This window comes from Schistocerca nitens, chromosome 4, assembly GCF_023898315.1.
Source record: "Schistocerca nitens isolate TAMUIC-IGC-003100 chromosome 4, iqSchNite1.1, whole genome shotgun sequence".
Lineage (NCBI taxonomy): Eukaryota > Metazoa > Arthropoda > Insecta > Orthoptera > Acrididae > Schistocerca > Schistocerca nitens.
In genome coordinates, this window is record NC_064617.1 from 551,141,197 (window position 1) to 551,167,090 (window position 25,894).

At 40.5% G+C, this 25,894-nt stretch overlaps 1 protein-coding gene across 3 annotated transcripts in view; it reads right to left on the reverse strand.

Annotated features, from left to right (window-relative positions):
* Positions 1-25,894, reverse strand: part of LOC126251381 (cholinesterase-like) — a 49,707-nt gene that overhangs the window by 8,508 nt on the left and 15,305 nt on the right. For 2 of the 3 annotated variants that reach the window (XM_049951766.1, XM_049951768.1), the window contains exons 3-8: positions 24,793-25,069; positions 15,924-16,109; positions 15,497-15,696; positions 9,004-9,154; positions 7,636-7,817; positions 1,225-1,351 (exon numbers count right to left, since the gene is read on the reverse strand). In XM_049951766.1, the coding sequence (XP_049807723.1) occupies positions 1,225-1,351; positions 7,636-7,817; positions 9,004-9,154; positions 15,497-15,696; positions 15,924-16,109; positions 24,793-25,069 (1,123 nt within the window). The remainder of the gene's footprint in view (positions 1-1,224; positions 1,352-7,635; positions 7,818-9,003; positions 9,155-15,496; positions 15,697-15,923; positions 16,110-24,792; positions 25,070-25,894) is intronic. The other variant, XM_049951767.1, reaches the window with a different exon arrangement.

Genomic DNA, 25,894 nt, shown 5'->3' on the forward strand with positions numbered 1-25,894 from the left:
CAGCATTTATTATAAATATCAATAATAAGTGGCGTAAGTTGAAGTACTAGCCAAAACTTTTGTAATTATATGTTTGTTATGTTAAAGGAAGTTTCGAAAAATCTTTTTATAAACATCCAATATCATTTGGATTTGTTCCAAAAGGATATTACATTGCATCTAAATGTGGTCAGCTCAACATTGCGCACCTACTATTAAAATGGCCATTTGCGAAACTGAAAGGAATGGAATGACAACATTTAATGATAATTTGTTTGCACATATTGTGAACTTAATATTTTATATGGAAATTTCTACAGGATATATAGCAGAAGAATTGCCAAAATAAACCAAGTATGATGAGGAGTGTTTTAACAATAGTGTAATGCAAGAGAAAAGAGGAAAAATTAAAGTTTACTAATGTTTTCAGCTTAAAGAATTGCGAGAAGGAATGGAGAGAATTGTTAGTCATAAAAGAGACAACCCATAGGAAAAAATTCATATCTATTGAAATATCAGAACATCGTTTCTTAGTATTTCTCTAGTTACTGGGTGGTGAAAGAAACAGATAATTAAAAATTTGTATTTAAATTATAAATTCAAATTGAACTGGATGTTATTGAAACTACAAATAAAAATATGAGAGCTGTTTTCTGTATGTAAATGTATATATATGTATAATTAATAAAATTTTTGTTCAGGATTATTTATTTTCTTATTTACTACCCTGTCAAAAATTGCACAAACTTTCCTGTTAATGTTGATATGCATGTGTCTTTTGGATGTAGGAAGTGGATAGTTCTGTGACCAGGAAAAGTAGTTGAAACTAGGTAGTTGAAATTATAGCTACCCTTAACTCTTCCTTACATGATGGCTAGTAATACTGGGGATAACTATCTTCTTTGCACCTCTGCTGGTGTTGAGGAAATCCTTGAAGTCTTTTTGGATAATAAATTATTAGGATTAGTTAATACATAATGAGGTAAACGTTACATGTTATCAATTTTAAGCGATACAGTTGTCTTACAGTGGAGATAAGGAGAACAATGGATCCTTTGTCCTGGACAGGAACCGTCATCTTCGAATAGTGTGTCAACCATGCAAGCTCATTCTGCTTTGCTAAATAATAGAAACTCTTCGAATTTCCTACCATATTTAAATTGCCCTATGTCCTAGAATAAGTGGGGTTGTATGAACACTACCCCACTATGTAAATACAGCTACACTGTAGGTATTTGTACTTACCCCACTCTGATTGGGATGTGGGCTGTCCATAGTCAAACACATAGTAGTATGCTGGTAAGTTGGAGAGCTCTGTAACTTTCCTCACTAAGTCGTCTGTCGTCGCGAAGATGCTGATGTCATTCATGAACTGTTACAGTAAAATCGTATCTCTCATCAATGACTAAATAAAGATACACCAGACATTATTTCTATAAACGAAACTTTTACTCGCTAAACAGATTTTATCACACAATACCACTATTTAGTGATTGTTGTGGTTTACCTAGATCGAAGTGTCGGTGTTACTAACTAATGCGTACTATCTAGTTTTACATGCAAATTATACTACATGAACAGAAAAAAGATATACACACGGAAACAACATAAATTTTTGTCAGATCGGTTTACGAACTTTACTGATACATCATTCCTCAATGTTCAGTTAAAAAAATAAATGAATAAAAAGTAAAAAAAGAATCTCGTGGCACTTATTACAGGGCCACCCTAAGGGTAATTGTGTGCAGAAAATTTTAATATAAGGAAATTTTAGTTGAAATTGTGGCCATCCAAACAGTCTAACAAGTAACTAAAAGTTTTGATTCTATTTATTCTCGTTTCTTTGAAGGCCCTCTTATATTCCACAGTGTATTTAGTTCCTTGGTTTTTGCATTTGATTAAAGTAATACGATGTATAATATTTACACCATTTGCATTCAGTTGTAGACTACAGAACACATACACTAAAGAGAAAATAGAAAACTCCTATTCGGTGTAAACGTGGACATGTCTTTCCTTTATTTTTTGTAGGTCTGACAATAAAAAGAGTCATATGTGACTTATGACAAACTCGGCTGTTGCAGGAAACATAATCATTACATTTTTCATTTTATGAGAGAATTTCCCAAACTACTTAGGTTTTAGTACTGTAAATAATTTAGTATTTGTTATAATTGATGCATAAACATTCATAGATTTTACTGTAGACGGCAGCATCGTTGGGAACTGTGACATGGAAGTAACATGTCAGTACAAATTTGGGTACATACGGACAGTTGATAACTAAGATCTGTATAGGTGTTAAACGCCTACACGGGAAGTACTACGAAGAGTTTTTCTGTGTAGAGATGCACGTTTTATAGCCGCATGTGGTTCCTTGTTTTATACAACTTGATAATGGGATAATGTGTTAGTTCCTTTGTCATACATTTTCTACAACTGGTGAGTAATATTCTTAGTACTGCATATACATAAGGATGAGTTGTAACCACTTTGCATTTCCTAGACATCTACAACAAATAAGTGTTACTGAGACTTCATGTGAGATGAAGAACTAGTGAATCATTTGAAACCTGATTATTTTTTTCTGCCTGCAAAAGTAATTACTAAACGTTTTACAAAAATCCGAGTACCTATCCACAAACAGTATGGCAATACTAGAAACATACTAGTGAATAAGCATATGGTTCAGTTAAGTATAGCTGTCAGTATAACTGCGGCGAATGATAATTTATATCAAGGCCGAAGTTCGAACCCAAGTCTCCTCCTCAAGAGGTAGATACGCAATCACTACGGCGCACTGTTACATTCAAATGGAACTATATGGTTCCAGAGAACTTTGCAATTCCAAAAAATCCCTGATGTAAATTTGCATAAATATAGATGTCTGAGACTTGAAAAGGTCTCTAGAACCGTATAGTTTCAATTGATATTAGTAAAGCACGTTAAAATAAATTCTGTAAGTTATGGACATCAAACACTAGGAAAGTAGGTAGCTGTGTCTTCATCACGAATGTCACAAAACTAATGAGCTCACAAAAAGGAATGAAGATATGATGTTACTTGAGATTTATACAATATGTTGAAAGAAAACAGTCCTCGCGTCGAGCAGTCTGGTAAGTAACCACACATACTCCGTGTGAGATATATTTTTAGTTGTCTCCGAGATACCGATACTGGCAGTTGACAGGTTCAGACATCGAAACCCCACAGTAACAAATAATAACCTTTAACGCGAATTTTTGTACCCTAATCTTAGGAAGAATATAAAAAACGTGTGCAGAGGAGATATTAAGGAAGCGTAGAGATAAGATTCAACTGAGGTTTTAAAATTTTCTTTCTCATTAATCCTTGAATTTTAATGTCATGTGGAAGAGCATGTTGTGACAATCGACGTTAAAATATTTCAAATTAAGCAGGTGTATTTTCCACATATAAAACCGAGATAAACACACATTTTGAATCACCTGGGTAATACGTTGAGCACAACATCACGAGATCCTATGTTCCTATCTATAGTTTGAAGTGTGTGCGATCCTTATTCTACAGATAGTTGATTGAAAGATAACCGACTGGATAATTTACGTGAGAAGTCATTCACAATTTTTATAAAGGATGCCACAAGAATCATATTTCATGTAGATGGACGACAGGAATTCGAATTGATACGCTGTCGGAAAAAAACTGCAGCACCAAAAAATAATTAACGTAGAGTAATGAAATTTCGGGAATTTATTTTATTGTAACGTATTTAAGTGATTAACGTTGGAAGAACACAGGTTAATGTCAGCGTGAGATAAGCGGTTGCAAATGTGAAATTCTAGTACATTAATAACTGGTGTGAGTGCCGGAATGTTGAATGCAAACATACAATCGTGCATGCGTTGTGTTGAACCCGTGCTGGATGGCAGTTTTGGGGATGGAGTTCCATGCCTGTTGCACTAGGTCGGTCAAAATTGGGACGGTTAATGAAGGTTGTGGGTAACGCGTTTGTTGTCAGATATAGTCCCCTATGTTCCCGATAGGTGACAATTCTGGTGATTGAGTAGGCCAAGGCAACAGCGGTATGTGGGCGAGCAGTACGCTGTTAGGAGGCACACCCTGGGATGCTGTCAATGAATGGCAGCAGAACACGTCGAATCAGAAGACTCTCGTACAAATTTGGATTCAGGGTAAGTGAGATAACCACGAGAGTGCTCCCGCTGTCATACGAAATCACACGACAGACCTTAGGTCCATGTGTAGGTCGAGTGTATCTTGGACGCAGACAAGTTGGCTGTAGGCCTCAGTTGGCCTCCTTTTAACCAAAGGGCTTAACAACCGAGGCCATTCGCGACCTCAGTGGTATCAAGCGAGAGCTCTTCGGAGGGCATGGTAGAGGTCTGTCGCGTTTTCTAATGGAAGCTGGTTCCGCCTCGGTATCCAGCTTCCATTAGAAAACGCGACAGACCTCTACCATGCCCTCCGAAGAGCTCTCGCTTGATACCACTGAGGTCGCGAATGGCGGTTATTTGTTGTTAATGGATAGCTCGCTGCTGGCAGTCTGGCCTGAGGCTGTCCTTGAAGTAATCAATTTGTAAAAGTTTGTTGTGTCACTGTGGTGACAACTACTGCTCATATTACTGGTGCATATGTAGTACGAAGCGATAGAGCCATACACCAAATACGGTGGTGTTCCCTCTCGATAGTGCTCCCCCGTGCAGCTGTTCGGAGTCCGATGTTCTTACAACCGAACATTCCCGTGACCGTCGCTGTCAGTAATTATGTACAGTGGCTACATTTTTGTCAAGTTTTTCAGAAGTATCAGAGAAGGAACTTCCATCTAGTCATAGCCGTATTACACAAACTCGATTAGACTCAGTGAGGTGTTGATAATGGCGTCTAAGTCACCTTAAAGGCATTCTTGTCTAACATCAACTCCCCACTCCAATCTCAAAGGTAAGTAAAGGTCACTACCGTTACAGCGTGTATTCGAAGCAAACACGATTTGCTACAAACAACAGTCTTATGCAACTGACGGGAAATTCAAATAGACATCATCTTTCATATGTAGAAACACGGCTACCAACTTTCGTTTATGTGCGCAACTTTTTCCTGGTATTATGATCTTTTTTTCCATCGATGTACTTTACATACACATTTGGCTTTAATCTGCAGCCGCATATTCTGATGTATTTATCTCATTAGACACTACAGAGGTTTCGACGGTAATGGAAACAGCGCTTTCATTAGTGTGGAGCCTATGATTTTGAATAATCTTCCATTCACAGTTTACTGTTGCATTGTAATCCGTTTCTGTACAAAATATTACGCACAATGAGTTCAATGGGTAAGAGTCATTTCGGGAACGTATTTCTGTAGTTAACTAACATTAGTTTATAATACTCTTTTCTTCTGCTATGCTGTGATTTTTATTATTGTCAACAGCAAATACGGCTTGATGCACACAGCTATTCTGCGACAATACTGTGTGGTCACTGGAATTTAAGAAAATCTCAGGTACACTCCACTACTATCGGGTTCCCAAGTAGCTGCCTCCAGAGTTGGGTACTCGCCTGCCCTTAAGGGGGCCCTACATTTTCCCACTCGATAGTGACCGTCAAGACATTTGCACCCAAGATAGTAACAGAAAATTCGGAGTCAGTTTTACAACTACTTCTAAAAAGGAAGGCCATAGCCTCTCCTGATGTTATAAACATCAAGCTGTATGTTCATCTCGTGAGCGAATTAAGCAGACTATGGTGATGATATTGTGAAGTGGAAACGCGAAGGAACAGCCACAGCCACAACTGAAGCAGGACCAGGGAGATTTCACGTACTGAAGGACAGAAACAGTTGAGAATTGTGGAGGGTGGCTGTAAAAACTCACACGAAGTCAGCGGAAGAAATCGCTCGTGAGTTCCAAAGTTCTGCCAGCAGTCCAGATAGCACAATGGCTGTGCGTAGGAAGTTGAGTAGAATGGGGTACAACGATCGAGTAGCTCATCATAAGCCACACATTACTGCAGTGAATGTTAAGCGACGCTTGAAGTGGTGCAAAGATCGACGCGACTTAATTGTGTGTACACGAGTGATTTGCAGTGATTAATCACCCTACACCCTGTGGCAGTACCGTGGAACTATATGGATTCGGTGAATGCCTGTAGAACATTACCTACCATCGAATATAGTGCGAATAGTGAGGTGTCGAGGAGAGGGTGTTAAGATATAGTCCTATTCTTGACGATGAAGATGTGGTACCTTCATTGAACTAAACGCTAAATGCGGAAGGATATGGACACGTTTTACAGCATTGGCTAGTGGGCGCGGAACAGTTCGGAACCGATGACTGTGTCAGCAAGACAATGCACCCCGTCGTAATGACTGGTGGATGGTAACATTCCCGAAATGGACTGGCCTGCCTGTACTGCCAACCTGAACCCAATGGAACACTTTTGGGATAAGTTCGTCTTCGCTCCAGACTCCAGTGTACGACACCATCACTTTCTCTGGTTGCGGCTGTTGAGGAATAGTGAAATCCCATTCCTCCACAGACATCCAGACTCTTCACTGACAGCGTTCTCAGCAGATCTCAAGCCTTCATTAAGGCAGAGTGTGGGTGCATACCATTTAATGTTCACTGTAAGTGATCAGATAATTATAATCAGAGAATCTATTTGCAGCACTGGTTCTCAAAAGGTTTTTCACCTTAACTGAGCTTCACTAAACTATCAGAGTTATTTTGCATATTTCACACTACAAGTTCGTACATACGTTTTCATGCTGGAACGTCGCGCGGGGTGGCCGCTTGGTTTGTGGCGTCAAGTCACGGTCTGCGCGGCCCCTCCCGCCGGAGATTCGAGTCCTCTCTCGGGTATGGTTATGTGTGTTATTCTTAGCATAGGTCAATTTGAGTTAGTTTAAGTAGTGTGTAAATCTAGGGACCGATGACCTAAGCAGTTTGGTCCCTTAGGATTTCACACACATTTGACTTTAACATCTTGCTGGCACTGTACTGACGGTGTTTATGTGTGCTAGTTGTTTCCACTTTGCTTAACTATGCAATGACAGGAAAAAGGAGAGAGAAAAGGGACTACATATTCATACAGATTACTATAATAAATGCTGAGTACTAATTCAGTAACACCGATTCTTACTGGTTTCATAATATATTTCGTGTTCAGAATCCTTAGTATCAAAATTACGCATATCATAGTAGATTCTACATTACGTATTTTGAGATAAGGAACCAGTGATTGGAAATGGGTGTTTCAGGGGGTACGGGAACTTGAATGAGAGATGTATGAGAGGTTGTATTTAATACTATAAGGTAATATTACGTTTAAGTTACGTTTAATAAAAAAACAACTACCTGCAGCAATGGCATTGATAGCTCTGCGTCAATAACAGTAAACCCAAATGGAAGAAATGTGTAGTCGTGAAGGGAAACGCGGAAGAAAGTGGGTCACAGAAACGGAGGTTCTCGACAAGGAATTGTTTATACGATGGAATTTGGGGCAAGAACTGGATCAAGTGGGAAAAGCTCCGTGATATTTTTAAGAATACTTTAGGAGGAACAATTTCATACTTATCTCTCTGGAATGCCAACACATGATTGTCCTATTCCTTATTTTCTGGCTGTCATAATGCACCTGAAAAGACTTGAGATGCACTTACGTTGACGAGGGGATCTGGGTCATTGCTGGAGATGGTGTCGTTACCAAAGTAGAATCCCCTGAGCTTCCACGCCGCCTCTGTCTGCTCTTCTGCTGTCGGAAGGTGAAGGCACGGTCCAACAGCGACGTCAAACGCCTCGTTTAGATTCGTGATTAATTCTTGCTGGCTAACCATGTATGGCCCTAAATCAAAATTGATCCACAGTTAAATTATAAACAATATTCCACAAAACAGCTAATAATTTACAAATAGCTAAAGATACTAATGAAGATACTAATTTATGACATTTATAGTTCAGTTTAAGTTACCGATATGTCAACTTACGTTTTAATAACTAATTCTTAGACACTAAAAATTTGTACCGAAGAATGAACTTACTTTCTTCATTATTAAGTGTAGAATTTACTGCAATTTGTTTCCTTTTTAGAGGGGAAGCATAACAATCAGTACGTTTGAGAGTGTGAGTAGATATTCGGACGAAAATTTTTTGATGCTTTGGGGATAGAAAAATGTCCTTAATAATCTTCCTAAATAATATACGTCTGTTTGATAATGTTTATGATTTAAATTATACGAATAGCGTATGAACTAAATCACTCAGATTTAGAAAATCAACTGACTGTGTTCCTTATATTGCTAAACAGCTTACTGTCAATGAAAGTCAGTGAAACTCACGTTACTATTTGCAGAGCCACTGTAGCTTTTCGAGAGAAAAGGTCTACTTTTTGACACCAGGCTGTAACATTCCTTCAGTTTCATTGCTTACTGATCCATAACAGCCCAGAAGAAACATGGCATAGTGCAAAACTATGTATTTACGCATACATTATCGAAAAAGATTTTCCCTGACAGAAGAGTGAGGGATTCCAGCCCTATTCCAAGCAACCAATAATGAGTATGTGACTTGGAGCATATCTCGGAATTCTATATTGATCCTCACATAAACAGTCAAGCCATAGCCCTAATTTATTAACGTCTCTATATTGTTCACTTCTGACGACTGAAAATCATATATCCATCAGCATAAAAGTCCAGCATGAATATATGAAAAATCAGTGATTTATTCAAAAGTATTTACGTGATTAAACTGTTAAAAGGCATAAAGATTCTATGCCAAAATTATTCGAACGCTGATTCTACCTTTTAATTCTGGGTTATTTGTTTAATCATACATATACCAGTCCCAAGAGTCTATCCAAATCTAAATGTTGAGCGGTCTGCTTCACCTATACAAAAAATTAAATAAAATTGAATCATGACAGGTGCCATCGTTCTATCGAAAGACTCTAGCGGACATACGAAATAAATCTAATGGCAACGAAAAAAAAAAAAAAGAAAAAAAAACTCCAATCGCCAGACGATACATACCGAATTCCGCCGAAGTGGTGCCAATTATGATGGGCACTTGGCTAAAACGACCCTCATTTAATATTCTGATTGGCGATTCTGCTAAGAATGCGCCCTGTAGATTTGGCTCTATGTGAGGTTCCCACAGACCTGCTACGGCCAGCATTTTCTCCTGAAAAAGAGGTAATTTTTCAGTTAAATTCTGAAGTGTCACAAACAGCTTATTAAATTTTAATTTACAGAGACATCAAGAACGAATCAGTGTCAAATGAACGATCCATCTACTCCTATGTTGAAGCAGCATACTTCAGCATGGACCTTGTGAAATGAAACAACCTACTATATGATTTCCTTTTTAGTCGTCTGTCCTCTGACTAATTTGATGAGGGCTGCGTCAGACTTGCATGTACCTTCTCAGTTAGCTGTTGGATGTATTCAAAACTCTGTCTTCCGCAATAGTTTTCGCCCTCTATCGCTCCTTCTAGTACCAAGGCGGTCATTACCTGATGTCGTAACGCAAGTCTTATCATCTTGTCACTCCTTCTTGTCAGTGTTTTCCATAAGTTCCTTCCTTCGCCGATTCTGCTGAGAAACTTCTCATTCCTTATCTTGTCCGTCCACACAGATTCCAACATTCTTCTGTAACACTACATCTCATATGCGTTAATTCTCCTGTGTTCCAGTTTTCGAACAGTACGTCATTCACTACCATACAATGCTGTGCTTCAAGCGTACATTCTCAAAAATTTCTTCTGAAATTAAAAACTATGTTTAATACCAGTTAACTTGTCTTGGGCCGAAATGCACAATTTACCGGTGGTATTCAGGTTTTTATAACCTTCTTGTTTCGTCCTGCATGGTCTGTTTTGCTTCCAAGATAGCAGAATTACTTAGTGTCATCAACGGTTGTGTTAACCTACTAAATCTTTGTATTTATCATTGCATTGTATTGTATTGTGTGGAACTGGGGACCTAGAAACGACGGAGAGGCTTCGTCGCCACCGTAGCCCTTCCTCAGTGGTTCACAATCACACAACAGGCTACAGCAGTCCACCCACCCCACCGCCGCCACACAACGAACCCAGAGTTATTGTGCAGTTCGGCCCCCAGTGAACCCCCCAAGAACGTCTCACACCAGACGAGCGTAATCCCGATGTTTGCGTGATTGAGTAATTATGGTGTACTCGTACGTGGAGACAGTGCGCAGCAATCGTCGACGTAGTGTAACTGAGGTGGAATATGGGGAAACAGCCCGCATTCGCGAAGGAAAATGGAAAACCGCCTTAAAAATCATCCATAGGCTGACCGGCACACCGGACCTCGACATAAATCCGCCAGGTGGATTCGTGTCGGGGACCGGCACGCCTTCCCGCCCGGAAAGCAGTGTGTTAGATCGCACGGCTAACTGGGCGTACATTACTTCTCATTAATTTAGTCTTTTTATGGTTTATTTTTATTCCGTATTATGTACTCATTAGATTTTTCATTCCATTCAATAAATCTTGTAATGCTGCTTCAGTTCACTGGACGAAAGCAATGTCATCAACGAATGTTATATTGACATAAAAAAATGGCTCTGAGCACTGTGGGACTTAACATCTGAGGTCATCAGTCCCCTAGAACTTAGAACTACTTAAACCTAACTAACCTAAGGACACCACACACACCCATGCCCGAGGCAGGATCCGAACCTGCGACCGTAGCGGTCGCGCGGTTCCAGACTGAAGCGCCTAGAACCACTCGGCCACCTCGGTCGGCTATCATTGATATCCTTTCAGTTTTAATACCATTCTGGAATCTTTATTTTATTTCCGTGACTGATTCTTCGATGTATAGATTGAACAATAGGGGCGAAAATTTTTAACCAAGTTTTAAACTATTTATTCCCAGTTATTAGTTCCTGGTTCTTTTCATATTGTATATTACCCGTCTTTTCTTATAGCTTACTCCCATTTTTCTGAGTATTCTGAACATTTTGTACTATTTGACATTGTCGAACGCCAGAACGTGGTCTGCCTCTGGATCACGGGGTCCCGGGTTCGATTACCGGCCTGGTTGGGGATTTTCTGTGCCCGAGGTCTGTGTGTTTGTGTTGTTCTCATCATTTCATCATCATCATCATCATCATCATCATTCGTGACAGTGGCTGGATTGGACTGTGTAATAATTGGGAATTCGTGCGGGCGCTGATGACCGGACAGTTGAGAGCCCCACAAACCAAAAATCATCATCATCATTGTCTAACGCTTTTTCCAGATTGACAAATGCTATGAACGCGTCATAACTTTTCTTTATTTTGGTTTTGTTATCAAGCACAACGTCAGAACTACTTCTGTAGTGCCTCTACCTTTTTCTAAAACCAAACTAACCGTCATCTACAAGACACTAAATTTTCTTTTCCATTGTTCTGTATATTATCCTTGTTAGAAGTTTGGATGCATGAGCTTTTAAGCAGATTGTGCGACAATTCTCGCCCTTATCTGTCTTTCCTATTTTCGGAATGGTATGTCGCGAGTCTCATAGATTCTGCACACTATCATGAATAGACTTTTAGTTGCCCATTAGCCCAATGATTTTAGAAATGCCAATGAAATGTTGTCTATCCCGTATGCCTTAATTGATTTAAAGTCTTTTAGAATTCTTTAAAGTTCTAATACTGGATCCCAGTTTCTTCTCCTGTCTCGTCATCGGGCAGGTCTTCCCTTCATCGAGACCTCCAATGTGTCCTTTCCACCAGCTCACTCTCTCCTCTCCGTTTATCAGTGGAATTCCCATTTCACTCTTTGTGTTACAATTTTGTGTTTTAATTTCACCGAAAGTTGCTTTAACTTTTCTACATGGTGAGTAAGCCCTTCTGATGATCATTACTTTTTCGATTTCTGCACATCTTTCCTGCAGCCATTTCGCCTTGCGTGCCTTGCACTTCCTATTTATTCAGTTTCTAAGGGAATTATATTACTGTATTGCTGTCTTCCCGAACAGTTTTGTACTTCTTCTTCCGTCGATCAATTGTATTTCTCATGGTACCAACGTTTCTTCGCTGTTACCTTCCTCATACCTAAGTTTGACAGTCCATTATTTGTGAATGCCCCTTTTAGAGACAACCATCCTCTTCATCTGAACTGCCTATTGATGTATACTTTATCGTGGTATCCACATTGTTAACGATCTTCATATGTGTCTGATTATTCCTAAGTTCTTCTGTATCCCTCTTTCTTCCACACGGATTCTTTCGAACGACTCTCGTGAACGTCGGTCTACTCTTCATCGTTACTAAATTATGATCTGAGTCTGTTCAAATGGTTCAAATGGCTCTGAGCGCTATGGGACTTAACATCTGAGGTCATCAGTCCCTCAGAACTCAGAACTACTTAAACCTAACTAACCTAAGAACATACATCCATGCCCCAGGCAGGATTCGAACCTGCGACCGTAGCGGTCGTGCGGTTCCAGACTGAAGCGCCTAGAACCGCTCGGTCAGATCTGAGTCTGTCTCTGCTCTCAGTTACACCACAAAATACAGTCTCTGATTTCAGAATCTCTGCCTGATCATGATGTAATCCAGCTGGAATCTTCCCCAGTCTCCAGGTCTTTGGCAAGTGCGAAACTGACTGGAGTAATCGCTATTACTATCTAAAACGTGTTGTAAACCTTAGTTAGTCTTTTTCCTCTCTCGTTCCTACGGCCTAGTCCGTATTCTCTCGTAACTCTTTCCTCTATACCTTCCTCTAAAACCACGTTCCAATCCCCCATCATTATTACATTTTCATATTCCTACATATATTTTTAATTATCTGGTCCATATGCTCATATGATTTCTCTATAGTTTACGTGTCCTGTAATGAACGATTGGTATGGGGTGGCAGAATGATCGTGTTTATGCCTGGTCAGCTGACAGGAACAGCTATTTTCATAATTGCAGCCGTGTTATGTGGATATTAAACGCTGCTTTCGTGATACTGTATCACTCACATGTACGTAGAACTGAATAAAAAGTAAATTATACAGAAATTAACAAATGCATGAAATATACACCACTGCCTCTCCTAAGGTTTCTGTCTAAATACTGGTGACTAAAATAACAGGGCTTCCTCCTCGACAATAAGAACATTGCCTTTACGACGTACTTGTGACACATAGCTTCAGTTAATCATATTTAATGGGTTGTAAAACAACAGAAATTTGCCTGTCATCTGGCAATGATGGGATGGGTGTAGCACAGCTTGTGTTTGCTATCAGATTGCTTGTGGCAAAGTTGATGGTTCATCGTAAAGGTGGTACGCGAGCCAGCCACACGCATCTGAACATCTATTTTTTAAAGTTTTTTAATGGTTCTGTATTTTTGAATGTCTTATGGACGTTGAAAGATTTAAATTTTAGCATGTTAAAGATACAATAAACTGTGTGCCGGCAAGGCTCGAAGCAGGGAATTTGCCTTTTACGGACAGATGCTCCACCGACTGAGCCAGCCAAGCATGACACACGACCCATCTTCACAGCTTGACTTAGGGCAGTACCTCTTATTACACTCTAAAGACTTCACGGAAGTCCGTCTGCATACCTAGCAGGATTAGTGCCTTTGGGAATTTTAGGTTGGTAGGCTTGTGGGTCTTGTGGGTGAGTGTCAGTGTGTGTGTGTGTGTGTGTGTGTGTGTGTGTGTGTCTGTATGGGGGTGGGGGAGAGGGGGAAAGAGAGAAAGAGAGAGAGAGAGACGGACAGATGGGAGACCAGCACATGCGGCTTGATACTCGCCTATTAATTATTTTAAATACACTCGTCCAGATATTTTAAAGTACGGGCACTGGCGTTGTCGAGCGTCACAAAAGTAACGACGAAATTAAGAATGCTACAATTTGCAATTACTGCAAGCTATGATCCAGGAGTATAGAATTAATCGCTTCTATACTGCTACAAAACTGAAGTTAAGTACAGAAAAGGTGGTTCGTATGTGAAACTTACCTTTAGTAAAGTAGTGTGTTTCTCACACAGGAAACAGTCAAGATATGTATCACACACACCAGGTAAAAGTTTACGGAATGATGATATTTCGCTTTAAAAGTTGCAGGGCCTTTCTCTTCATGGATCAAACTATTCGGGCATGAGTAACTAAACTTTATGTAAAATGGTTTCAACCTTCGCCTAGGGACCAAAAGTGCACAATTCATTCACGAACGGCATGGCTCTCTCTCGAAAATATATCTCTGTGCTGGTAAATTCTGAAATAAATCATTGCAGTACTGATGAATCAGTACTGCCAGCGAAAATTATAAATTGAAATCATGACATCTGCATTTCATTTAGCTTTTCCCGATGTAACTGTTACCCTTTTATATCGGGTAAGTAAAACGCAGGGTTTGAACCACTTCAGTCAGGAAACCAATCAGAACTGAGGAAGCACCTGCGTTTCTTCAAACCTGTTGAAATGAACAAGTTACGGCGAATGAAAGTTGAACTGAAATTTGAAAAATGAGAAATAAAGAACCCACTTAGTAGTAGTGCAAATAAAGTTATTAATGTGTCAGTTTGACTTGATTTCCAACATAGACGTGTTATGTTAGTGAAGCTGTGTCAGTATTTAACAACACTGTGTGTATAATGTATTTTGTTTTTATGGACTACTCCATATCCATGACGATCTCTTCTATATGTTTTATGAAACAAAAAATGTATATAGGGTGAATATTAATGAAATCGACAAACTGCAGGGACGGATTCCTGACTGCAAACGGAGGAAAAAATGTCCTATGATCATGGAAATGTATCGTTCCCACGGTAGATGGCGCTGACAAATGTTCCTCTGGCCACGTGCCGTGTCTTTCTTGTGTATTTCAGACTGTGTGAACGACTCAGCTGAATGTCAGTAGCAGAACGGGAACAATCCGAGATGGTGTTCGTCTACAGTCAAGCATATGGAAACAGCCGAGAGGCAGAGGGGCTGTACCGAAACAAGAACCCTCACAGACACCAACCACATCATACAGCATTTCAAGCCCATTTTGGGCGTTTGTGTGATCATTCTTTCAGAATGTGCGGGGAAATGGCGGACTTCTGGAGGAACAGATTCTACAGGATATTGAGACGAACCCCTAGGACAAGCTCCAGGTAAGTGTCCCGCCAACGTGGTGCAAGCCAAAGTACGATTACGAAAGAAGAAAAATGTATTCTGCATGACAACCACTACTTCCCTATCACCTGCAAACCCATGGAGGCCTCTGTGAACATTTGTTACGACGTGGATGCGATGCACCTCTGTACCGTTTTCCGAGACGATTTGTTGTCGTTGTATGCACACCGTCCACTTCCGGATAAGTTTTCATGTGACCTTGTTTCCTCTGTTTCCAGTCAGGCAACTGTCCCTGCAGTTTTCGGTTTTATTGATGTTAACCCGCTATAAAGTAATTTAAACACCAGTATTACATGGACTGTAATTTCCCGAGGATTATCAACAGCAAGTAAGGACGCATGCAAAGAACAACTAACAGCACTGTAACTTCGACCTGTAAACTGAATTACCTCGTCGGTGAGGATAAGATTCCTGTCCACGAGCAGATCGGTGGCGTTTACAGATCGAAGAAATTCTAAGAGCTGTTGCGAGTCCTCCGTTTCGAAACCGAGGGCAGCTCCAAGTCTGAAGGCGTGGTTGCGAGCTGCGGCCAAGGGGACGAGTCGTCTGATGAAGACGCCGCTTTCTATGATTAACCTTGAGAACAAACCTAGGGAATAAAATGTTCGGAAACGATGTAAGCCACTGTATGCGCTACTTGTTAAGCAATGACACAGACGACAAAATAAACGTCACTGCTTCCACAATGGACAAAACTTCTACCAAACTAAAGCGCCGAAAACAGCTAAAGTAAGTACCAACTGCTCTACATATTACCAAGGACATTATAACCACGATCTGCATTCTGCTGTTTGATGTGGTTATCGACGTGCTGACCTGCAGATGTTGGTGACACCAGGTGGAAGGATACGGAGATGCCGCCTGCGCTCTGTCCGAAAACGGTGACCTGCTGAGGGTCGCCGCCGAATCTGGCGATGTTCCTTTGCACCCATGACATGGCCAGCTGCTGGTCCTTCACGCCCGCGTTGCCGGGTACAACTTGATCACCAGTGCTCAGGAATCCTACAAACGAAGTTTCTCAACAATAACATGTACACTGCTGGCCACCGTAAATGCGACACCAAGAAAGACAAGAGGTAGCACAACAAAATTTATTTTGTAGATAACATGTTGACCAAGTATCAAATGATTACGGTTACAGACGTCTGTGACATGTGGTTCCTGCCAGAATCAGTAGCCAGAGTAGCCGCCATTGTTGGAGATCACCGCTGCCACACGTCTCGGCATTGAGTCAAAGAGACGTTGGATGTGTTCCTGGGGTACAGCAGCCCAAGCAGCTTCCACACGTTGCTAAAGATCATCTGGTGTGGCAGCTGGGAATGTAATCTGGGCCACCCGTTGAGCAACCATGGACCACATGTTTTCTATCGGCGAAAGATCCGGAGAGCGAGCCGGCCAGGGAAGCAATTCAATCTGGTTATTGACGAAGAACCTTTGGACAATGCGTGCCACGTGTGGTCGCGCATTATCCTGTTGAAATATGGCTGTGGCCGAGCCCTGAAGGTAAGGAAGGACAACTGGCTCCAGCACCTCGGATATGTAGCGCCAGCTATTTAAAGTACCGGCAATGCGTACTAGAGGCGTGCGAGAGTAATATCCAATACCGCCCCATACCATGACACCCGGTGCAAGACCAGTGTGGCGGTGCATAATGCAGCTGTCCAGCATCCTCTCTCCACGGTGTCTCCACACAGGAATCCGACCATCGTGGTGCTGCAGACAGAAGCGTGCCTCGTCAGTAAAGGCAACGTCATTCCATTCTGCCGTCCACATCCGTCTGTCATCACACCATTGGCGACGGAGACGTCTGTGGTTCTGCGTCAATGGTAGACGAAGCAATGGACGTCTTGCGGACAGACCACTCTGCTGTAAACGGCGTCGAATGGTACGCGCAGACACTGGATGATGCGTTACAGACGCAATGTGCTGTGCTATGGTTCGGGATGTCACTGAGCGATCCGTCACTGCCATGCGCACAATTTGCCTTTCAGCACGTGCAGTGGTGCACCGAGGTGAATGCGATCGACCACGTCGGTCTGTCGTACCCTCCTGCATCCAACGGTCACATATCCGCATTACAGTTGTTTGGTTTCGGCCAACACGACTAGCGATTTCTCTGTATGATAATCCACAATCTCGGTAAGCCACTATCCTTTCTCTGTCGAACTCGGATACTTGATCAAACGATGTTCGCTGTTGTCTACGAGGCATAACTGATCGTCTTGTGAAACAACCACAAGGTAAACACACGTGCCGAACGTACACTCGTCGAAATCGCCAAGCCTTAAATGGCGCTATGAGGTGGCGCCACAGGCGCGCGTGATGTGCGTCTGCGCTGAAATTCTAATCAGTTGCATATCTCATCGCTGCAAACTCATGGTGTAAATTTCACTTGATTCGGATGCTTCCTTCAGGGTGTTGCATTTACGGTGGCCAGCAGTGTACCTTTCTCGAATCAGCAGATTCATTCACAGATACAGATATGTTAGATTTTATCAATGGTACTTCTAAATGAAGGATTCATGAATGTTTGTTATTTCTGCCCTGGAATTGAAAACTCGAAATTTGCGAAATATATCATTTCACTTGCGATTCGTTCAATACGTGGCTGACGAATGCGGAAGACGTTAGCATTCCACAGCTCTAAGCCTCTAGATGAGCTTCTCGCACTATTCAGCACGCTCTCCAAAACGCTCGACGCTTCCTGTTCCCATTTCCAACTCTGTGTGTTGAGTGGTGGAATAAGATAAAGTCCAGTCGACAGGTATCTCAACAGTATAAGGCACACTTTCCAAGATGATAATAGACTGTTCAATTGTTACATACACACTTGAGCTCTCGAGCCACCTACATAACACTTGCGTGTTGTTCAAACCTACGCTAACAAATCCTGCAGCACGCCTTTGAATTACTTCGAAGCATTCGTTTGATCAGACGTAGGGAGGATTCCAAACTCTCGAGCTGTACTCAAAAATGAGTCCCACTATGGTTCTGTACTCGGTCTCCTTTACAAATGGACCACACTATCCCCAAATTTTCCAAAGAACACCGAAATTGCCTCTCCCTATTACCATCCTTACATTTTAATTCCATTAAGCATGGATATTAAACGAGGTTTCGTGTAAAGCAGTACACTACTAATACTGTATTCGAACTTTACAGAATTGTTTTTCCTATTGATTTGCATTAACTTAGAATTTTTCTACATTCCACTTCCTGTCAACAGATCTCCGTTTCAAATAGCACCCACGCTTAGCGACCGGAAATTGTTGACACAGCCGTTGGCTGGTGATGAGTTCTGTTGTTTCTAGGAGCGAATTATTATTTGATTAATAATAGAAACTGGAGCTATATTTTAATGCATTACTCAATATGAGGCACGATCACAAATTTTACTAAATGTTTTCCATGTTACAGCAAATGTATTCGCCTTTGCGAATATGAACCACAGTCGACTGACTATTGGAATGACCACGATGGAAATTTTTCACGGAGTAGGACTCTAACCTGAATTTCCCACTTTTATCAGAGTGGTCACCTTAACAGTTTCGACCATCCGAATACGAATCAAGGCCGGACCCACACTTCCAAATGTCGTCGTCCATGTGTCTACTACAGGTAGAAAATATTTATTGAGAGTCCAAGGCCTGGCATTGGCTAATAAATAGAAAATAGCAGTGCCTATGTTATTAAGAAGTATGACACAATTTTCCTTCGGACATGTATGCTGGCCATGTTTCCTTCTCAAATGGTTCAAGCGTTTAAGACGACCGCTCGCGTAAAGTGGTGAATCTGGGTTCGAGTTCTGGTTCAGCAAAAAATTTAGCTGTCGTCATTCCAATATACAGCCAACAGAGATTCATATTTGCAGCAGCGAATACATTTCCTGTATTTACGAGGCTCTCCTACATTGGAATAGTACCCCGGCTTTGTACCTGATGGGGAAATCGGTAATACTGACGACTGAAGATGGAGTAAATGGGGTGAAGGTTTGAACAGGAGTTAGTGTTAGGGAAGGTTCTTGACTTGGTTAGTCTGTGCAGCTATATTACTGTGGCGTAGTGGTTGGCACATCTCCTTTCTAAGCAGGAGAAACAGGTTCATATCTCAGTTGCGACACAAATTTTAGTTCAGCTTCCATCCTTATCGAAGATAAAGTTGAGCCTCATTTGTCTCCATGAAAATGTAATTCCATCAGATCAAGAGCCTTAATTTAATTTCATACTACTTGCTACAATATGCGTCGAAATTGAGGTCACTTTCTCTATAGTGCGCAATTTCGAATCCATGCTACTTTCAGGTAAAAACTTATGCAGTGGCAGTTGGTCGGTACGAGTCGCTCACGACACTGCACTGTCAGCACTGGAAGATAAACAGTAAAATCTTCCTTCTCTCACTCCAGACTGAACAGATCTCTGTGCCCTTGAGGTAATCCGCTAACTTAGCTCACGGTCCCAATTCACCATCGTCATTTCAAATTCTGCACATCTTATGTTATTGCTATCTCTGTAAGTATTTTTGTTTATGACTGAGCAGAAAAGCTGCACTGTTTATAAGATTTTGAAATGTGGTGCTAGAGAAGAATGCTGAAGATTGGATGGGTAGTTCACTTAACGCCGGCGGGGGTGGCCGAGCGGTTCTAGGCGCTACAGTCTGGAACCGCGCGACCGCTACGGTCGCAGGTTCGAATCTTGCCTCGGGCATGGATGTGTGTGATGTCCTTGGGTTAGTTAGGTTTAAGTAGTTCTATGTTCTAGGGGACTGATGACCTCAGATGTTAAGTCCCATAGTGCTCAGAGCCATTTGAACCATTTTTTTTCACTTAACTAATGAGGAGATACTGAACTGGGGAGAAAAGAACTGTGGGCACAACCTGAAAAGAAGAAGGGATCGGTTGATAGGACACATTCTGCCACATCAGGCATCAACAATTTGCTACTGGAGGGAAATGTGCGTGTGAGTGGGAACGGGGGTGGAGGGGGTAAAAGAAGTAAGGGGAGACAGGACACAGTAAGCAAATTCAGAAGGATGCAGGTTTCAGTCAGTAGTTTTTTGGAGACGAAGAAGTTTGCGCAGGATAAAGAAGCCCGGAGACCTGCACCAAACCAGTCTTCACTCTGGAGACCACAAAAACAACAACAAGAATCTCTTGACATTACTTGGCCTTTTGGGATTCAGCTGTTACTTGGTGGATGTAAATCATTATAAAATATGGCTGAGAACAGAAGGCAGCATGGCTACTTGATTCGGGCAACAGGAGGAAATAAGGACAATTGTAGGGAAGGCGAATGATCGATTTCAGTTAATTCGGAAAATTTTGGGAATGTGGGGTACACCGGTAAAGGATACAGCGTATAGAACGTTACTGCGCTCCATCTTTGAGTATTGCTCGAGCGTTTGAGATTCTTACCAGTTCTGACTAAAGGAAGACATCTAAGTAACTAAGAGGGATGCTGCTAGATTTGTTGTCGGTGGCTTTGACGACCCCTCCTCTACAGGGAGGATATAATCTACGATGTACTAAAGTTGCAGAAGCTCTGTAAAGAGAAGGGTCAACTTCTCAGTAAGCTGACATTCTTAACAAGGCTTTGAGATGAACAAGTTGTACCTTCCTGCACCAGATTCAGACATATTAAAACACAGGCTTACAGTAGGATTATATGCCATGCAGGCCTGATGCTCGTAACAGAGAGAATTTGTCACAATCAAATTCGTCACATTCAACAAATGTTAGACGTTATTCACCTTCAACATTACACTTTGGCTACACTGTCTCCGCAGATTCTTGAGAAGTTTTTGACATTGACACATGGCCACAAGCAGAATCAATGCAGTTGAAAAGATCTTTGTGTTAGAAATATTAGATCATCTTTATGCAGCATGTTGCTACTCCGTTTCCAATGAAAGCAGCAGAAGAGCTTCGTCAGAAAACCTGTACGATACTTACAAAGACGTCAACGCTAAGATACACATCTTAGAAAGAAGAGACTAATTCCTCTCCCCTGCTCCTAGTGTAACGGAACTGGTCAGTACACTTCTTCTTTCATCACGTATTGGAGAATACAACGCAGATTAGTCCACAATATGATCCCATGGGATCACAATCGAAATTCTGGATTTACTGTAAGTTTCATGTCACCCTTATAATGATAATGTATTTTCCTTTTCTAAACAGGAAGAACACATAAAAATTAACATATAATTTATTTCTCAATTTAATTTGAAGTTATAATCATGTTTAAATTACTAATGTCATACTGTAATTTATTCTGAATAATAATTTCATAATATTGGTAGAGGTGCTAATTGTGTATTAACGTCGTTTGATGTAAAATCGGTATTCTGTAAAATCGATATACTTTGACTTCTTATAATATATTTAGTTTTCTTGATGTTTGTTTCAAGGATATAAGATGAACATCAACAAAAGCAAAACGAGGATAATGGACTGTAGTCAAATTAAATCGGGTGATGCTGAGGGGATTAGGTTAGGAAATGAGACAAGTTTTGCTATTTAGGGAGTAAAATAACTGATGATGGTCGAAGTAGAGAGGATATAAAATGTAGACTGGCAATGGCAAGGAAATCGTTTCTGAAGAAGAGAAATTTGTTAACATCGAGTATAGATTGAAGTGTCAGGAAGTCGTTTCTGAAAGTATTTGTATGGAGTGTAGCCATGTATGGAAGTGAAACATGGACGACAAATAGTTTGGACAAGAAGAGAATAGAAGCTTTCGAAATGTGGTGCTACAGAAGAATGCTGAAGATAAGGTGGGTAGATCACGTAACTAATGAGGAGGTATTGAATAGGATTAGGGAGAAGAGAAGTTTGTGGCACAACTTGACTAGAAGAAGGGATCGGTTGGTAGGACATGTTCTGAGGCATCAAGGGATCACAAATTTAGCATTGGAGGGCAGCGTGGAGGGTAAAAATCGTAGAGGGAGACCAAGAGATCAATACACTAAGCAGATTCAGGAGGATGTAGGTTGCAGTAGGTACTTGGAGATGAAGAAGCTTGCACAGGATAGAGTAGCATGGAGAGCTGCATCAAACCAGTCTCAGGACTGAAGACCACAACAACAACAACAACGATGTTTGTAACAAGTGGCAGTTACATGAGAGTCTGTTGTGAGCTGTTATTATATGGAGTCATGTGTTTGCAATGTATTAAATACTTTGGTTAGCAAAGAAAGTTTCTAGAATAAATTTGTCAAGTTCCACACCTGTCTGCAGTAACCAAGGGGTATTTCATTCTATCCTAGACAATAAGACCATAACTCTGAAGATGTTTACAATGAAATACATCGTCAATGGTAAGTAAAAGAGAAATATGTTAATTTTACAATTAATTGCTACGTGCATACCAACATTCCGTCTCTTCTTCAGTACTGTTCAGAACGTGAGATAATTATCCGGAACCAAAACGTAGAGAACACTTGATTCTTGGTAACATCATTTTAGTTACTTCTTTTGTAATGACGATAAGACTGAGTCATTTTAAAAGGTGGGTGACGTTAGACTAGCATGTGTTGTCATAATAATTTCATAATATTGGTAGAGGGGCTAATTGTGTATTAACGTCGTTTGATGTAAAATCGGTATTCTGTAAAATCGATATACTTTGACTTCTTATAATATATTTAGTTTTCTTGATGTTTGTTTCAAGGCACACTTCAAATGATCTTTTATTTTCCTCTTGTAAACAGAAATAACACGTGAGTTTAACGTAAGATTTATTTTCAGAAGACATAATGTCTTTTTTCATGTTTTCAATTTAATTGATAGTTGTCATCATATTTAAAACTACTGCTGTCATGCTGTAATTAATTTTGAATTATAAGTTGTTAATTATGACAAAAGATCTAATTACTTTCTGTTATTTATTCTGAATAATAATTTGATAATACTGATGTGTTGTAGAATTCAGTATAAATAATTTCACAAAACGATCCCATAGGAACAAAATTGTAATTCTACATTTACTATAATGTTGGCGGCACACTTCAAATGATCTTTTATTTTCCTCTTGTAAACAGAAATAACACGTGAGTTTAACGTAAGATTTATTTTCAGAAGACATAATGTCTTTTTTCATGTTTTCAATTTAATTGATAGTTGTCATCATATTTAAAACTACTGCTGTCATGCTGTAATTAATTTTGAATTATAAGTTGTTAATTATGACAAAAGATCTAATTACTTTCTGTTATTTATTCTGAATAATAATTTGATAATACTGATGTGTTGTAGAATTCAGTATAAATAATTTCACAAAACGATCCCATAGGAACAAAATTGTAATTCTACATTTACTATAATGTTGGCGGCACACTTCAAATGATCTTTTATTTTCCTCTTGTAAACAGAAATAACACGTGAGTTTAACGTAAGATTTATTTTCAGAAGACATAATGTCTTTTTTCATGTTTTCAATTTAATTGATAGTTGTCATCATATTTAAAACTACTGCTGTCATGCTGTAATTAATTTTGAATTATAAGTTGTTAATTATGACAAAAGATCTAATTACTTTCTGTTATTTATTCTGAATAATAATTTGATAATACTGATGAAGGACCTAATTATGAATTAAAGTCTTTTGATGTAAACTCGGTATTCTGTAAAATCAATTTACACTGTCTTCTTGCAATGTATCTGTTCCTGTTGATGTTTGTAATTAGTAGTTGTTGGATGGCAGTCTGTTGTGAGCAGTTGTTATACAAAGTAGTGTACTGGAAATGGAAGAAAAATTGTGTACGGAAAGAGATTTTGATTTGGGGAATAAATTTGTCAAGTTCCACACATTTCCATTAAGTCTTAATTCCCTCTATTCTTCAGAACTGTTCAAAATGTGAGATAATAATACGCTACCAAAACGCGGTTTAGACGTGATTCTTAGTAACTCATTTTTAGTTCGTTCTTTTACAATAACGATCAGATTGAGTTATTTTAAATGGTGGGTGAAGTTAGACTAGCAGGGTGGTCAGAACCTGTGTTGTAGGGGTGTTGCATGGGAGGCTATGCTCCGAAATAATTTCCTGGAAAAAGATTCGATACGTTGTGCTTGTTCCTGGCTATTCAGCATTGAAGTCAGCCAATCTGGTCGTTGCAAGCGCAGATTCAAGCACTTACACGCATTTAAATGCACAGACATCTGTGGGTGCGTAGGTTATCACTGGTTCAAATGCTCATTGCCAGTTAACGTGTGCTGTTTAAGGAGGTGATAATTTAGGCTAGGTGAGCAAAAGCTACATTTATTCGGTTTGAGAAAACAAAAGGAAGAACGATTTTCGCGCCACTGTCCCTGCAGGCTGCTTGAATTTGCGAAAGGACGAACTGAATAGCTAACTTCAATGATTATTACTCGGAAACGGTGCAAGGTATCGAATTTTTTTCTTAACAGCTATTTCCCAACACAGCCTGCCCTACAACAACCTTACAAGCTTTTCAGACGGTTTCTGATCGTCCTTAATATCCTGTACGAGCATGACATCTGAACATCGATGACTGACATTGATGATTCGTTGCTTCATGGTGTTCTGCTTTCACTAGGTTCTCGGTGTTTCAGAAACACGAGAGTAGCTGGATATGGAACTGGGTGTATAAAAAGGTGGCAACTGAAACTACTCAGCAAGCTTCACAGAACCAGTGTGTACCTTCTGAGTAACTTACCACCTTACGTACCTAGGGCTCCCAGTCGGTAGTTAATGGTGACTAGTATGACGTCGTAGGAGACGAGGAAGTCTGGTCCATATTCCTCATTGGAGCCGCTCCCGACGGTGAAGCCACCGCCGTACACCCACAGCATCACAGGCAGGTCGGCGCCCTCCTGAGGAACGCCGGGCACGTACACGTTCAGGTAGAGGCAGTCCTCGGAGCCGCTGCCGTCGTCCTGCACGCAGTCGCTGCCGTATTGGGTCGCGTCGCGGACACCGTCCCAGCCTCCAGCTGGCTGTGGTGCCTGCCAGGACAGCTCAGGATTGGACTGGAAACCTTCTTAGATATGATTGCACTCATCCTGGATTGAAAACTGAGCCTCTATGACTTATTTACTACTGAGAGATACTAGACAATTTAATACCGGTTTGGTGAAACGTTCCTTTAATATACTAACTGTGACATAAATTTAAACGGAAGTTTCGAATGAGTGTTGACGGTGTTGGAAACTTCTTCAAAATGTTGAATAAAGCTGCCACATAGTACAGGAAGAGACGTAGGAAAGGTATTTCACTGAAGTCTCCATAGTGTAAGGTCACCTATCGTTAACACAAATCATTACTTCATATATGCAATATGGCTGTCACAGAATGGTTAGAACTTTACACTATGACGTAACTTTCACTTAAGACCACGACATAAGTTGCGCGTTATGTACAATTACGCTCAAACAATTACATCTACAGACAAACAAACGGGAATAATTTCAGACAAACTGGATGATTTATTCAAGAGGAGCAGTTTCACAAATCGAGCAAATCAGTGACGCGTTGGTGCACCTCTGCCCCTTATACACGGATTGACAGAGTTGTTGGATGTCCTCCTGAGTGATATCATGCGATACTCTGTCCAACTGGCGCGTTATCTAGTCAAAAGCCCGAGTTGGTTAGAGGACCCTATTCATAATGCTGCAAACGTACTCTATTGGGGAGAGATCCGGCGACCTCGCTGGTCAAAATAGGATTTGGCAAGCACGAAGTCAAGCAGTAGATACTCTCGCCATATGAGGGCTGGCATTATCTTGCTGAAATGTAAGCCTGTGTCGGCGTGCCATGAAGGACAACAAAAC